The sequence below is a fragment of the Gymnodraco acuticeps genome, unplaced genomic scaffold (assembly GCF_902827175.1).
Source record: "Gymnodraco acuticeps unplaced genomic scaffold, fGymAcu1.1, whole genome shotgun sequence".
NCBI lineage: Eukaryota > Metazoa > Chordata > Actinopteri > Perciformes > Bathydraconidae > Gymnodraco > Gymnodraco acuticeps.
This window is the reverse complement of record NW_022990224.1, coordinates 1,132,861-1,148,311: the sequence shown is the minus strand read 5'-3', so window position 1 is coordinate 1,148,311 and position 15,451 is coordinate 1,132,861. Positions and strand designations below refer to the sequence as shown.

Here is a 15,451-nt window from a genome sequence, read left to right as displayed (position 1 = left end):
TCTCACAACTGAAGAAAACTGTGGTATTGTAAAAAGAGCAAAGGAGAAATTATTTGTATAATCAAAGGAAAAATATTATCTTAATACTGTAATATGATGATAATAAATACTTTAACAATTCATTAAATGATTAAGCTTAGGGCAGATACAATTAGTCAATTTAATCAATGAAATTACATTTATTTGCAACTATTTAAAATAAAAGATTAAGAGTAATTCTGACCAAAACTGTCCGTTCCATTGTTCAAATGTTAAAATTCACGTGTTCTTTTATGATGTTAAAGGTCCCATGTCATGGCCATTTCTACTGATCATAATTCCATTGTTGAGGTCTACTAAAATAGATTTATATTGTTCAATGTTCCAAACTCACATTGGTTTCTCATACAGCATCTCTGTATAGTATGTGTATTCACTCTCTGTCCGAAACGGCTTGTTGGAGCTCCTGCCCCCCCCCCTCTATGAGCCCAGTGGCCGTCTGCGAGACAGCGAGACACAGCCCCAAACACACACACACCCGCAGCCTGGCTGGGAGTTTGTGTGTGTGCCCAGGCTGAGTTCCGCGGTGTGTGTGTGTGAGGAAGTCCGCGGATTGGTCCAAACGTAACGGCTCCGCGGACGTAACGTCACTATACCCGAAATACGTCACTATAACCAAAAAGTAAACAATGGAAAAAGAGAAATCTCCAACGAGGCGTTCTGGGGCAGCATAGACAGGTCGTTTCTGTGTTAGAGTTTTATTCGCTACAGGGTGTACTTTGAGGGTTTGTGACTTTGCAGACCGTTTACATGCATAAAAAGCTACATAACACACAAGGGGACGGGTGATAACCAGAAAAGCATGACATGGGACCTTTAAAGTGGATATCTTCAGGTTTTGACTGATACTTGCACAAAACCAGACATTTGAACATGTGGAGGCTTTTGATATTTATTTTATCCTTAATGAAAATAATGGTTAGTCCTACTCCCAAAATCTTTAAATGTGTTCCTCTATTATAAATGCCAGGTTTTTAGTTTTTTTGAATATGCATAGTATTTACTGATCAGTGTTTTCATTAAATAACAATATATTGCAAGATGTTCGTGTCATTTTGGCTAACTTCTATATTTATAGTAACACCCCCTGAGTAATTACAGCTGCTGACTTTGATCAGTAGTGTGGAAGATGTGTTCGGCTGACTGATTTCACGGAGACCCTGGGAGCTGGCATGAATAATAGCAGCATGACACACAAGGCGAAAAAGACAGGATATCACTTCAGCGAACCATGATGCATCCCAACCAAACATAAACCAGACTTAATACCCTTGTGAAATATCACTGCCTTTTATGCAACCACTGTGCATGCTGATGGGAGTAAATATTTAACAGCCTCTGGAAAAACATCACTCCTGAACATGTCAAAAGATTTGTGTTGATTTACATGAAATAAACTCAACGCTGTAAGGTGTATCATTTTTATATCTCAGCAATTTAACATAATGTTTTGCTCCATTTCACAAGATGTTTCATTTATCATTAAGTTATTCAGAAACATCATGTAGCTAACTGGCCGCACATACTGTCCAACCATGTAGACATGCTCATATTCTTACATTTAGAATACAGAATATCATCGGAAGATCAGAGGGGTACCATTTTTTACCAGAATGTTAATGTAGGCTGCAACCGTATTGTTAGGAAATGAATGGCTAAGGCTTTATTTTAGTGTTTAGTCTCATCTCATTTAAAAAAGGTAGCAGATTTAGAGTATGTAATCCCTCGCACAGTTTTAGTCATTCCGGGTCTATGCAGGAATCCTGAAGTCAAATGCAATTGTAATGTGTACATTTTAAGACCTCGTCACCACTTTGAGTTTTAACCGGTTACCTTGGCGACACACTTTACCTCACATTGACTATATACAGTATTGATTGTCCTTCCTCCTTATCTTCCAACATTGGGACGCAGACTTGCATTTCCCCGTAACGATGTTGTTTAACAACCGGCGTAAACGGACCTTCGCGCGCTATCAAGCAGAGAGCGTGTGATGTCCTGTTCAGATGACGTCAAACCCAACGGGATGCCATAAATAAACTACACAGAATCACACTACACACCTACGCAATGATTACATTCAGGCAGACTGTAGAATACAACCTCTTTGGACCATTTATATACTTATTGAAAACAAGCTACGAAATGTAATACCTTGGAAAATGCCGTTTAATACTTTTTAATAGCCTTCATTTTCGCTAAATTGATTTATCAACTTTTAATACTTTTTAAGACCCTGCGAACACCCTGTCATTATTTTAAAGCAGAAGAGGTACAATTATTTGTATTATATTAACAACCAAATCATTTTAATTGATTTGATTTATGCTTGGAAAACAGTTCCTATTTTATCTAATCAATAACTTTAGGCCATTGCTACTTAGATTATTAATACCAAATATTCACCTTTAGATAAGTTTAGTTTAATTTGTAATACTAATTGTCCTTAAAACTGTAACTCACTAATTTCTTATATAATTGTATTTTTATCAAAACGTTTTCTGTTAATATACATCAATTCATATCCTCTCCTACAAAGTCAAGATGCGGAGTTCCTCAAAATCTCGTTTTTGATCCACTTTGTTTTCCTTTTTAGATAATAATTATTTGTCACTACATTGTATCTGCCCAAATTTCCCCTAGCATGTACACAAATGCTAATGTATGAACATCATAGTGCTCAGATAAAATGTAACCAGAGAAATGTTTTTAACTAACCCATCAGGTTGTAGCAGTCTTCGTATTGTTCCACCTCGTACTGAGCACACAAAGCCAAGAGGTATTCCTGCTCAGACTTTTCTCCAGGAGACAAACTAAAGCCGGCTGCCCAGGACTCTGTGAACCCTGAGGAGAGATGTACAACAATGACTTTAACATAGAAACACAATCTGTTGGTAGACACAACAAACACTAATGCATCAGAAACAAAAGGGAAACAAATGCAATCGCTGTATTTCATAGAATGTCTAGAAAAATTGAGTTTTAAATGAAAAGGCAGAGTCAGTTGATGCAAATTCAATTGTAGAGAACAAAACCATAATAGTTATAAGTGTTCAGCGTAAATAGAACACTAGGCTTTGTATGTCGATTGCAGAAATGGAAAGAAGGGTGTTTTATTGAAGCCCTCAGGCATTCATTTCAATAATAAAATGTTTTCATTATCTACTTGTTGTGAACATCCATTTGAATGCATGTTTTTCTGTTGTCTTGAGTTGATGCAATAAAATAAAACAGAATGAAAGAGTGAGTTTATTGATCTGGAATATATTTGGATCAACGATCGTAACATCTTACTATACTATCCAAAGATTTCTAAGTGGCACTTAAGCGTGGCCTCACAGCTGCAGAACTATATCACTTAAATATTATTCATTACCTTTACCGTCTTCATTGTCTTCTGTCTTCTGCTGATTCAGGATGCCATCACCCTTCACCACACACCCAACCGCAAGTGAAGAGTCTGATGAGTGGCCATAAGTGCTGCCTGGTAGTACAGAGGGTTGCAGCTCTTTTCCTAAGACCGCGCAACCCCCCCCCAGCGTTGAATCCGAGGAGTGGCCGTAGGCGCTGCCGGGTACCAGTGATGGAAGTGGTTCAGTTTTCGACACAACACATCCACTGGCTATATGTGAATCTGAAGCATGACCATGGGCACTGCCGGGTATAGGGAAACGCTTGGCTTCGTCTCCTGAAACTACACATCCAGCCCCCAACCCTGAGTCCGAGGAGTGACCAAAAGTGCTTCCAGGTAGTGAAGGAGAGGTGGCTTCATCTCCAGATACCACACAGCCTGGTCGAAGTATACCGTCTGATGCATGCCCATGTTTACTCGGACGAGGTGTTGCTTCGGTCACGTTCGACACAAACTCACCCACTTTTATATTAGCATCCGAGGAGTGACCGTGGATGCTGTGAACAGGAAGTGGTGCGACAAAATCTGAGATGTTTTCTCCGACTTTAATGTGGGCATCTGAACTGTGACCATGAATGTTGGGGGAGGGCAGAGGGGCGTCTACATCTGAGACATTTTCGCCGACTATAAAGTGGTCATCTGACGCATGACCGTGGACATTTGGAGAAGGAAAAGCAGCGACAAAGTCTGAAACATTTTCCCCGACTTTAATGTGTGCATCAGAAGAGTGACCGTGGACACTGTGGGAAGGTAGAGGGGCTTCAACTTCTGAAGCATGTTCTCCAATCTTCATGTGTGAATCTGATGCATGCCCGTGGACATTATGGGATGGAAGAGGAGCAGCTACCTCTGATACAAGCTGTCCGATCTGTATGTGGGAATCAGAGGAGTGGCCGTGGGTGTTAAGTGAAGGCTGCTGGGCAACCGCATCGAAAACTGGCTCTCCAGAGACCTGAGTGTTTGGCATTGAAATATTATCAGCTTTATTTTGAGCGCTTCCATCGGGTAGAACAATCCTACCACAATCAGAAAGACTTGTCTCTGCTTTGCCACTTAGCTCTGGTTTGTAGGTTGGCAAAGCATCAAACACATAATCGTCGACAGATTTAGCGTTTTCTTTATATCCCTCTACTTTACTTTCTAAACTCCTTGTTTCAGTCTTCTGTTCTGACATAGACGCAACTTCCTCCTGCTTGTTGTCAGTCATAGAGCCACTCCCATCCACAAGCTGCACTGAGGCTTGAGAGGGATGTCCATACATGCTTGCTGTATATGCAGATGGTTGGGGCTCTTCTGGGGTGTATTGGCCCAGAGGAAAGCTGGATTTGGAGGCTTGGCCAAAGGGGCTGGCTCTGGGGATGCCATCCTGGACTTGAGAAATGTTCTCTCCTATTGGGATGTGAGAAAAAGAGGGATGGTTTTGGATCATGTCAGGCTGGCCTGCAGGTCCCCAGCGAGGCCGGGGCTGGACTGAGGCTTGGCCAGTGATACCCTCCAGTGGACTAAAGGGGGCACTGAAGTCATAGTCTACTAGCTGTGCTGTAGGACACACTTCAGGTAGCTCAGAGCCAATCTCCTGTAAGGCAGAGTCCACCTGCTCGCTGGAGGCATTCGATGACTTGGGGAGGAAGTCATTGATGTCGATATTTTCAGAGATAAGGGCTGGGTCTGCTGTACGGGGGGTGGCTGAGGATGGGTGAGGTGGTGGTGAGGCAGCATGAGATTCTTGAGTCTCTGCTGGCTGCTGCTCAGGCGGGTCCTGAGTGGGAGATTCCTGTTAGGAGAAGATGCCAATGAGCATTAACTTCCAAAAAGCAGAATTAAATAAAGAAAAAAGGATTTAATTTGAAGAAAAAACGGTGTGTTTTTATACCAGTGCTGGTTGTGGTGCAGTCTGTTGCACTGAGGGAACAGCTTGAAACACTTCCATGGGAGGTCTCTCCTGGCCTAAAGGATATTTCTCGAGAATTGCCTGGAAATAATTCACAAGAGCTTTTTTAAATTTCTTCCTTTAGCTTAAAAAGTCTCTTTGAACAATCTTCACTTTTGTCTTTTGTTGTGTTTTCTATTATAATTCACTACCCACCTGAATCTGCTGCCCGTCACGCATGACAAACTGAGATCGGGCTTCATCGAGTCTCATTCGCTGCACCCGCCACATGGCCCGCATCTCTCTGCGAGCTGCCTCCTCTGACAGACGGCTGTACTGAGCTATCAGCTCTTTCCTACAATGCACAAGTGGTAACACACAACTAACAATTAAAAACATTAGCTGAGGGTTTCATGGGGGGGGGGGCAGTAACTTGCTGTAAAATGAATGTATAGGAAAAAGTCCAGGTCATATAGAGATGCATATTATCAAGATTTTCATTATGTAATCTGTTCTCTTGATTTACGAATGAATCGATAGGTCTAAAATCTTTCCGAAAATAGGAAATAATGCCCTAGTTTAAGGGCACATTTAAAGGGGCCCTATTCTGCTCCTTTTCAGGTTCATATTTGAAGTGTGTGGGAGACCTTTGGTGTGAACTTTGGGATCTAAGCCTTTACAAACTATTTACATGCACGCAAACCTATATAACCTATATAATATATAACACACAACAGGCAAGGGAAAACCCCAAAAGGCATACTAGGGCCTCTTTAAAATGTCTTGTTTTGTTGTGCAATAATGATTTGAAACATGGCAGTCGTGGATCCGAAATGCAACCTCAAATTTTACATGATGTTATTTTTCTCCACGGGTTCATCAGTCACCACATCGCTTGTCTGCAGTTTCTTATTAGTACTGAACATAGATATGAAGAGGCAACATATTCATATTCGCTACTCATCCTAAACACAGATTGGCTAACAAGTCTGATATTCCATCACACTATAAATAATATGTCTTATTTGAATACCGAATCATTTCTATTTAAATTTGAGTGCAAATCATCCAGCAATCAGTGTTTCTTTCTACCCTGCAATGATAAGCTCTCGTGTGCATGCGCTCATGGGGGACACTGATAAGCGTATTGGTCTGCAATAAGCCTCAGTGTGAATATGTCATTTCAGGCTCTGTGATGGCTTTGAATTCAATTATGAGCAATTTGCTAAACCAATTGTAGGCCACTTGAATGATCTATAAATACTTAATCAGTAAATGCCTGTGAAATATGAAATATACATTTTTCTTAAGTGGATATGGTATATTTTCACAGCACATCCCATATAATAAGGGCCTAAAACGATGTAATAAATACTCCTGCAAGGCAGTAGGGTGAAGGAAGCCACTGTGAATGGATTAGTTAAGGAGCTATAGGGGACAGGCACAGGTACACTCTGATTTCCAACACCTCTGAGCTAACTTTTCACTATTTTAAGGAAATCAACTTGTGCTGTGGTCGTATAACGGGCTCTGACCACATTTTCTCATGCTGTGGCATCATGTAGTTATCCAAACTGCATGGGAAATTCATCACATCACCAGCTGCTGAAATACCACACGCAGATGGAATTAATGTCCCATCATGTTTGCACATTCTCGGTTAATATAGTCTAGATCAAATAAGAACTTTACAGAGATTAAAAAATCATCAATAAAACATGGCAGTCTCTAGTAGGGGCTGTAAAGCAGTCAGACCTGGCTCTCTGCTCCAGTTGCTCCTCCAGGGCCTGTAGTCTCTGCTCTCTGTCCCTCAGCTCTCTGGCAAAGCTGAAGTCGTCCCCCTGCTGCCTCTTCACAGCAACATTTCGCCACTGGTGCCAAACACACACAAACACACACATGTACGATTGCTTTCAGCTTCTAAAATGGGCATCGGAAGCTGTGGGAGGAATGTCTGGATCCAATTTCTGTTTACATTAATGTGTCTCATACATACATTTCTGATCTGAAGTTATGATTTTAAAGCGGCTGTAATTGAGATGTATCTAATGCAATGTGAAAGGGGTCGGCTTTAGTGATGAACCTACAGAGGAATATATCTGTTTTACGGTGAGTTCAGGATTATTATTTAGCTTTACCTTACAGTTTACGTTTACTTTTATAGAGCCAAAGTTGGCCTGGGTGACAAGCTCCCCAAGGGGTTTGCAATATCCTATCTGGGGGTCGCAAAAATATGGTTATGGACTGGAGGTAAAAAAAGAAACAACATTAAAAGTAAAATATTTTTTTTTTAGAATGGGTAATAGCTTTTACAATTAATATTAATTAAAATATAAAAATGTTGCTGTGGGAGGGCACAGTATTAAATATATTCAAATGTTTAGACACCAAACAGTGTTAAACCACTTGCCAGTAAAGTGCATCTACCTCTGTACTGTATATACAGACTGTTTCCTTCCCAATCATCATTCTTGAGGTTGAGAAGCACTGCTCTAACCCACCATCTTTTCTCACTTCTTACACATTTGTCAATACAAACATGCACCTTTTCCCATGTGTTACTCTTTTTGTCACACATAACATATAACACACACCACACACACACACACACACACACACACACACACACACACACACACACACACACACACACACACACACACACACTCTCACACACACACACACACACACACACACACACACACACACACACACACACACACCACACACACACACACACACACACACACACACACACACACACACACACACACACACACACACACACACACACACACACACACACACACACACACACACACACACACACACACACACACACCTCTTGCTCCTGCTCCAGGTGCTGCTTCAGCTCATCAAAACGCTCTCTCTTCTTGGCTTCCTCAGCCAGACGTTGTGACACCTGGCGCCCTACAGGAGCCGAGAGAGATAACAGTGTGCTGCTTACCCCCCCGCATCGAAAAGCACGTAACAATTCTGTATTTCTCTGTCACACACACCATCTGCCTCAAACACTAACAAATACACTGAGACACCCTTCTAGCACCAGGCCAGACTTTTCACACCCCTCCCAAACTCTGCCACACATCTTTGATGCAATCAATCATGTGGAGAAACTGTGCGAGCGATGATTACAATCCACAGCCTATAGAGCAGGAAGCTATTCAAAGCATCCCTCACTGCTTTGGCCTGTGTGCATCTCTGCTGCTCCCCTGAAGGAGGAATGATTGGAGCTGAAGGAGACTCTCATAGTCAAGAGCAAGAAATTGAGTGTGCTTTTTACAGCGGTGTGCATATACATCACACAAAACCATACTTTCAGTGTGAGTGTGTGTGTGTGTGTGTGTGTGTGTGTGTGTGTGTGTGTGTGTGTGTGTGTGTGTGTGTGTGTGTGTGTGTGTGTGTGTGTGTGTGTGTGTGTGTGTGTGTGTGTGTGTGTGTAACACTAACCGCGGATGCTCTCCAGGGTTTTGACTGCCGACTCTCTGACCTGATTGATCAGCTCCTGGCGCGCCCGCTCCACTCGCTGGGCCTTACGAAAGACAGACAAGAAATCATCATTACCAGAGATCTATCCGGCTGCCCTGTAGCTCACCTCTCCTCCTCGGGCCTCTGCCAGTCAGCGCTGCCACCACACACACACACGATATAGGTCACGCACACTAGGCTGTTACACTAAATCAAGCAGCGTGCGTGCCCCAGACTTCAGCTGCATCATTATAATGACTGCGATTCTCAGTACTTGAGGGGCAGTGTCACAATCATTGATCATTTTATCTAAAAAAAGAAAAAGGGAAAGGGAAAGAAACCCCTCTGTCTTTCTTAGGAGGAAATTCCTGTGAAATGATTTTTCTCACTTCAGGTTTCATGAAGTTTAGGATTCCCTTGATATTTAGAAATCTATTAAAGTCAGCTAGCAGAAGCAAAACATTGTCTTATTAAGGTAATTCATGGTAATATATTCTCATACTGTATCTGCCAAACCTCTTGTCAGATATAACTGAGTAACAGACTTTAGAAATGGTGTAAAAATTAATCACAGTTAAATGCATGAGATAATAAGCCTGAGTGTCAGTACCTGCTCCTCCCTGCTGATGGCGCTGTGCTTAGCAATCCTCTCCATGCGCCCTCGGTACACAGCACAGTCCCTCTCGATCACCTCCACCTCCTGGAGGGAGAAGGTGACAGCGATGCGAGGCACCGGAAGCTCCGACCAGCAGATGTAGTGCTGTGGACACACAACAGGAAGCATGTACTCAAAAAGACGCTCATTGTTTTAAGTGTCCTATTTTGGTGACTTGAAATCATGCGTTTTGATATATTTGACCTTTTTGGACTTTGCCTACTATGAGCCCAATTGTTCTTTGATTAGTTGATTGGTCAATTAGACATCAGGAAGGGGGTGAAAAGTGTTTACGCTATTATACAAGACAAAGAAACAGTTGGCATTTCTGCTTGAACAATTACAATAATTAAATTACAAAAATGGTAGATTCATTTTCTTTTGATCAACCAATTGATTATAAGACTAACTGTTAAGGCCCTGACACACCAAACTGACACCAAAGAACACGTCCCGACGGACCCGATTGTTGTGTCGCCTCACGTCTCCTGCGTCTAGGCCAAAAAGTCGCACTGGAACACACCGCAAAGACTTCAGCCGACGGCCAAGTAGCACGTACATGCGTGAGTGGCAATAACTCTCCTTACCAGCAGGCGGCGGTAGTGTGTATTCGTCATTCAAAAGAGGCAACCGGAAGACAGACTGTGTGATATATACAAACAACAAATAGCGTGCGTTCCATTTTCACTTTCGTCCATCACAGACTGTTTCACATAACGACTTATAATCGAAAACATGTTTAGTGCGGTACTGTAAAATGAAAATAATAGCCGTCTGTGTGTGCCTTTTTCACTTCCGTTTTGCTTCTCATGCACTGATTCGCTAAGCTGAACAGCCAATCAGAGTGAATTATTTTGCCGAGAGCCTTTTGCCGACAGACAGGAGCGGAAGATGTTGGCACGGCCGAAAAGACACGACGGTGCGGGACACACTAATCTGAGTAGGGTGACAGGACGCTCATTGACGGCCCGACATCTATCGACGGCCAGTGTGTCCGGGCCTTTACACCTCTAGCACCTTTTGTAACAAAAAGACTTAAAGTATCAAACTGTAGCAATGTTCACTACAAGGCATGTTGCATTACAAAGTCTGTTGGAAAATTAATTCTAATAATAACTACAGATCAACCCACATTCTATTTGGCCATTGGTTGTTTCATTCAAAACAGTTTCTTCCGGCATAAATCCAAATTTGATTCTCAAATGTAGCACAGAAAAAATGTCTGGGAGAAATCTTGCCTTTTTTTAACCAGCAATGTTATTTTTATTTTCTGAATGTGCGTACCCTAGAAACTGTCTTTGTTCAAGGCATCTGGCTGAACATCCTTTTTTCAATTCATAGTTTCACACGTATTCACAGCCAACCTGCACTTTGTCCAGGATATAATAACCGACCCCCAGCCCTCATGTCATTAGCATACGGAGAAACACTGTAGTTACAGAATACCAATTAGTCAGGAGCATGGGCCCTGCGGTAAGGTCAGGTAGGTCGTGTCATAAAAAGCATTATATCAGCAGGCAAGTCATAAGAGAAGTAAGGAAATGAAATACAATTAGATTACATAGAAACTTCTTCACTTCACTTAAGATCCATTTGTCTGGCTTGCTAAGCTTCCTGTCATTAGGACAACCGGGGGGTCCAGTCATAAACAAAGGCGACTCAGGGGTTTTCTTTGCAGGCGCTTTGCACTCTCATAATTATACATTGACTATATTTAGAGCACAAAACCAATGATTTTCCTTTACAGGCAATTATGAGCTATGTATGATTTTGCAAGAGTATCATTTAGATTTTAAACAATTAGCTGATTAAACCATTGACTGAAAAAGTATTACATTTTAGTCGTTTTTAAAGCAAAAATGATTCTGCTCCTAAATGTGCTGCTTTTCTTTTGCTTAACATTATAGTAAACTAAAGGTTGGACAAAACAAAAAGCACTTTGGAGAAGTCCTCTTGTGTCTAGAAATGTGTGATGGACATTTTTCAACATTATATGATGTTTTAGAGACCAATAAATTAATCAAGAACAAATATGTGCATATTAATTTCCTAGTTGCAGGGCAGGCCATATATCACCTGATCCATCTAGGGCTGCATCTAATGATTCCTTTCAGAAGCAGTTGCTAATGTTCTGACTACTTGATCAATTGATAGGATTTCATCCAAGAAACAACACAGTGGCACTTTCCCATAACAGGAGAGTATAAGGCAATGTTCTTGTTTTGCAAAGGAGTAAACCTGGCCAATGTAAGCAGTGACGGAGAGTAGAGTTCAAGTGTCTGCAATAAATTATCACAACATCTGTGCCTCAGTACCACAACACTATTTATCCCAATGCCGAGGCACGTGTAGTGATGACGCTTTGAAAGAGCCTGTGTCCCCATATGTTGCTGTATTGATTATTTGTCCTTTCTGCTTTGAGCAGTATGGATTTCCAAATGGGTAGAAACATGTTGTGGCAGGTAGATAATTGTGGAGTGTGGATTTTGTGGATTGCAGAGTCGATCTGTGCACCTTTTTGCCAATACAGTACACTGAATGGCTTTTTACAGAAAGAAAAACAGATCAAATATGGTGGGGTAACAGTAGAATATTCTCTTTGTATCGAATAAATGAAGACTAAATAAGGTTACATGCATCAATATTTTAACACAACATTTGGATGCATGAAATCCCCGTATGCAGTATATATGTATGAATGTGTCTGATTTGCAGAACCAACCTGTGGGCAGCAGATCTTGAGGAGGTTGATTGTCTTTCCGCAGACGTACACATCATTGCCGATGTGTCTCAGGAAGACGGGCACACAATCCTCCACATCCTTGGAGATCAGAGTGTAGCCTTGGACCCAGAAGTGTTTGTCTGCACAAATTCAAAGACACCTTTTACATGCCGCTCCAATATTTAGTGGAAAAGTAGTTTGGCTGCTCCTTTATGCCTCTGACAACACTCCACAAAATAAATAGTGGTGGAGTTATACTCAGCCTGCACTGCACCCAAAACGTATTAGTATGACTTACGGGCCATGGCAAAACTCTAGTTGCTTGGATTAACACTTGGAAATTGTTAGCGCTTAGCCCAGTGATCCTAAGCAAAAGGCATAAGAGAACATGAATGCTCCGAGCTTCCCGAGCTCTTTACAAAAATCCCGCGGCTTGCCAAGAAAGCTTAGCTGCTGATTGCTTCCCTGGCCGACGTACTTCGAGAAGAACAATGACATTTGTGTGTCCTCCAAAGAGCAGGGGCGAGAAGTGCAGAGGTTCACTGCGAGAGTTGATGAGGTGTAGCCGATGAGCAAATGAACCTCAGAGCCAGACAAAGCCGACGTGATGGTCTGACCTTGAATGGGGTGTAGCATGACATCCAATATTTGGACAGGCTATGATGATTCATATAAAGCCATATTTATGGAGCACTGTGGAAATGAACGGATACAGTGGGAACTCGTTTGGGGAACAGACTTGGCTGCAACCACCAATTACTGTCAAAGGATTCTTCTGCACATTATTTTTCTTAATCAATCACTTTGTGTATAAAACATTATATTCTAGTTGTTCCCAAACCAAAAGAGAAAAAGCAACAAATGTTTGAAAAGGGGAACCAGACCAGTTTGGGTAGTTTTAGTGAAAAATTACAACTTTTAAAAATGTACTATCAAAAAAGTTGCAAATGAATTTTCTGTTGATTGATTGTTTCAGTTCTATAATATGTTTAGAACTTGTTTTCAATTACAAAAACTTAACAAGGAATGGAATCTGTAACAATATAACTTTAACATAACGCACTGTTTTTAATGTCTCTAGAGCTGCAATGATTAGTCAAATAGTTGCTATGCGAATGTTTTGATATCCAACAAAAAAGTTTGAAATGGAGTTAGGGGAATCAGGACAATTTGATGCTTTTCTTGGTGTTACATAACACTACATGTAATATTGGGATTTTTGATTTCTTCTTATGTTTTTTAGACCAAATGGTTAATCTGTTAATCAAAAAAATGAACAGCAGTTTAACAGATCATACAAATAATAGTTAGTTGCCACCATGATGGCAAACAAATACAAATCTCTTCGAATGTCACAGTAAATATGAATCTTTAGTCAGCCAGTCACTTCCTGCCGAGTACAGATGGGTTTGTATGTATCCGCTCTGCAAGGATCATCTCCTGTCTCAAATACTCTTCTGCTCTCCTTAAAGTGTCAATAATTAGAGTAGCAGAATGGAGTCAGTTAGATTTGTCAATGGCAATTGCAAGAGAAGAAATGTAAGAAAAAACGAATTGAATTCAGGAAATATTTCAGCCAGCATGGTGTACCGACTGAAGAGAATAAAGGAACATTATTTGTCTCTCGCTGAGCAGAGATGGCTCTTCTCTCCAAAGCTGTGGTAGCTGATTTTGTTTCCCACTGATTACCATCCAATAACTTCATGACATCCTTTATAGACACGAGGACAAATCCAACTGGGCAATAAAGGCTGTAATGAAATCTATGTTTTTCTGCTAGACAATCTGTCAGGCACTGAAGGCTTTTTCATTTTCAGAACTGGAGATGGGATGCGTGGCGGCTCACCTCTGCAGCCCAGATATTCCTCATTGACTTGTATCATGAATTCTCCATAAACATCACGGAACACGCCGCTATACACCCAGTCAGACACAAACCTGAGGGAACAGTAAACACAGTCACACTCAGTCCTCACAACAGCAGATAATGAAGTGCAGACATGTCCTTGGTTTGAATTGTTTTGTTTTAAAGAGGACATATTATGCTAATTTCAGATTTATATTTGTATTTTTGGCCTCTACTGTGACATGTTTACATGCTTTAAATGTTCAAAAAGCTCTTAATTTTTCTCATACTGCTTGCCAGCACCTCTTTTCACCCTCTGTCTGAAACCAGAGCCCAGTCTGCTCTGATTGGTTGGCTGGCCGGCTCTGCTGTGATTTGTCAACTGCCTACAGCTGTCCCACCCCTTAGCCTATCCCGTTGGAGTGCTAGTCAATAGAAGTGCAAGTGTTACATAGTGATGTCACTATGTTATGAAAGAAACATAGAACGTCCAATCAAACAGTTTCAGGCAGGGGGGAGTGTGTGGGAGAAACACCATCTGGCGTTAACTTTGCACACCATTTACATGCACAAAAACCTATATAGCACCCTCACCCCAAAAAGCATAATAGGGTCCCTTTATATAAACTTGTTTGAATGTGCAGCGCCGCGACTGACCGTGTGTACGGCTCACAGCTGCTCTTCAGCAGCGACAGCAGCACCGGGTAGTTCTCGTTGCTGCAGTTATTTTGTGCCTCGTTGTACAGGTAGGACATCAGTTTAACCCCCTGAGGAGAAACACATGGCACTGAGCTGACATTCCATCTGATAGGCTGAACACCGCCGTGATGGATGACATATTGCAGTTAGCAGATAAAAGAGCGCTCACCACGGGGAAGGTAGCCTGGCCTGCACCTAAAGGTCCGTCCACACAGCACAGCTCTGACAAATACCTGAGATTAAAAGAAAGCAAAGGTTTTTGAATTAATGATATTTTGCATCAAGGTCCTCTAGGACATGAGGTTGAGGTTCAAAAGTGTGTAATTAACCCCGAAAGGCAATTAAAAAAAAGGTTTAACCTCACCTTAGTTGGCGGCCCACCTTGCGGAACAGGAAGCTAATAGTCAACAGGCTAAGGGTGGGGGGAGTGCTGAGAACACAAGCCCTGTAGTAATGCAGATACTTCCGCAGACCACCTGTAAAAGCCTTGGAGAGAAACACAATGTTCTTTCATTGATTTCATAATTGAAGGTGTAACAGTGGAATGTATCACTTTATCTTAAAGTGGACCTATCATGCTATATTTGTATAATATATTGTAGGGCCATACCTATATAAAACATGTCTGTGAATTTTTTTTCTTCAAAATACCAAACAGATCATGCATTTTAGCCATGCCTCATTTCGCTCTATTTGCTCTTTTCCAGCCCTGTTTTTGC

General features: G+C 41.5%; 1 protein-coding gene across 2 annotated transcripts in view; it reads right to left on the bottom strand.

Moving 5' to 3' along the window:
- Window positions 1-15,451, bottom strand: part of tubgcp6 (tubulin, gamma complex associated protein 6) — a 34,669-nt gene that overhangs the window by 14,262 nt on the left and 4,956 nt on the right. The window contains exons 6-18 of one of the 2 annotated variants that reach the window (XM_034218669.1): window positions 15,097-15,218; window positions 14,902-14,965; window positions 14,691-14,800; window positions 14,034-14,125; window positions 12,188-12,327; window positions 9,421-9,570; window positions 8,793-8,874; window positions 8,164-8,252; window positions 7,077-7,192; window positions 5,538-5,676; window positions 5,325-5,423; window positions 3,416-5,225; window positions 2,758-2,883 (exon numbers count right to left, since the gene is read on the bottom strand). In XM_034218669.1, the coding sequence (XP_034074560.1) occupies window positions 2,758-2,883; window positions 3,416-5,225; window positions 5,325-5,423; window positions 5,538-5,676; window positions 7,077-7,192; window positions 8,164-8,252; window positions 8,793-8,874; window positions 9,421-9,570; window positions 12,188-12,327; window positions 14,034-14,125; window positions 14,691-14,800; window positions 14,902-14,965; window positions 15,097-15,218 (3,139 nt within the window). The remainder of the gene's footprint in view (window positions 1-2,757; window positions 2,884-3,415; window positions 5,226-5,324; window positions 5,424-5,537; window positions 5,677-7,076; window positions 7,193-8,163; window positions 8,253-8,792; window positions 8,875-9,420; window positions 9,571-12,187; window positions 12,328-14,033; window positions 14,126-14,690; window positions 14,801-14,901; window positions 14,966-15,096; window positions 15,219-15,451) is intronic. The other variant, XM_034218670.1, reaches the window with a different exon arrangement.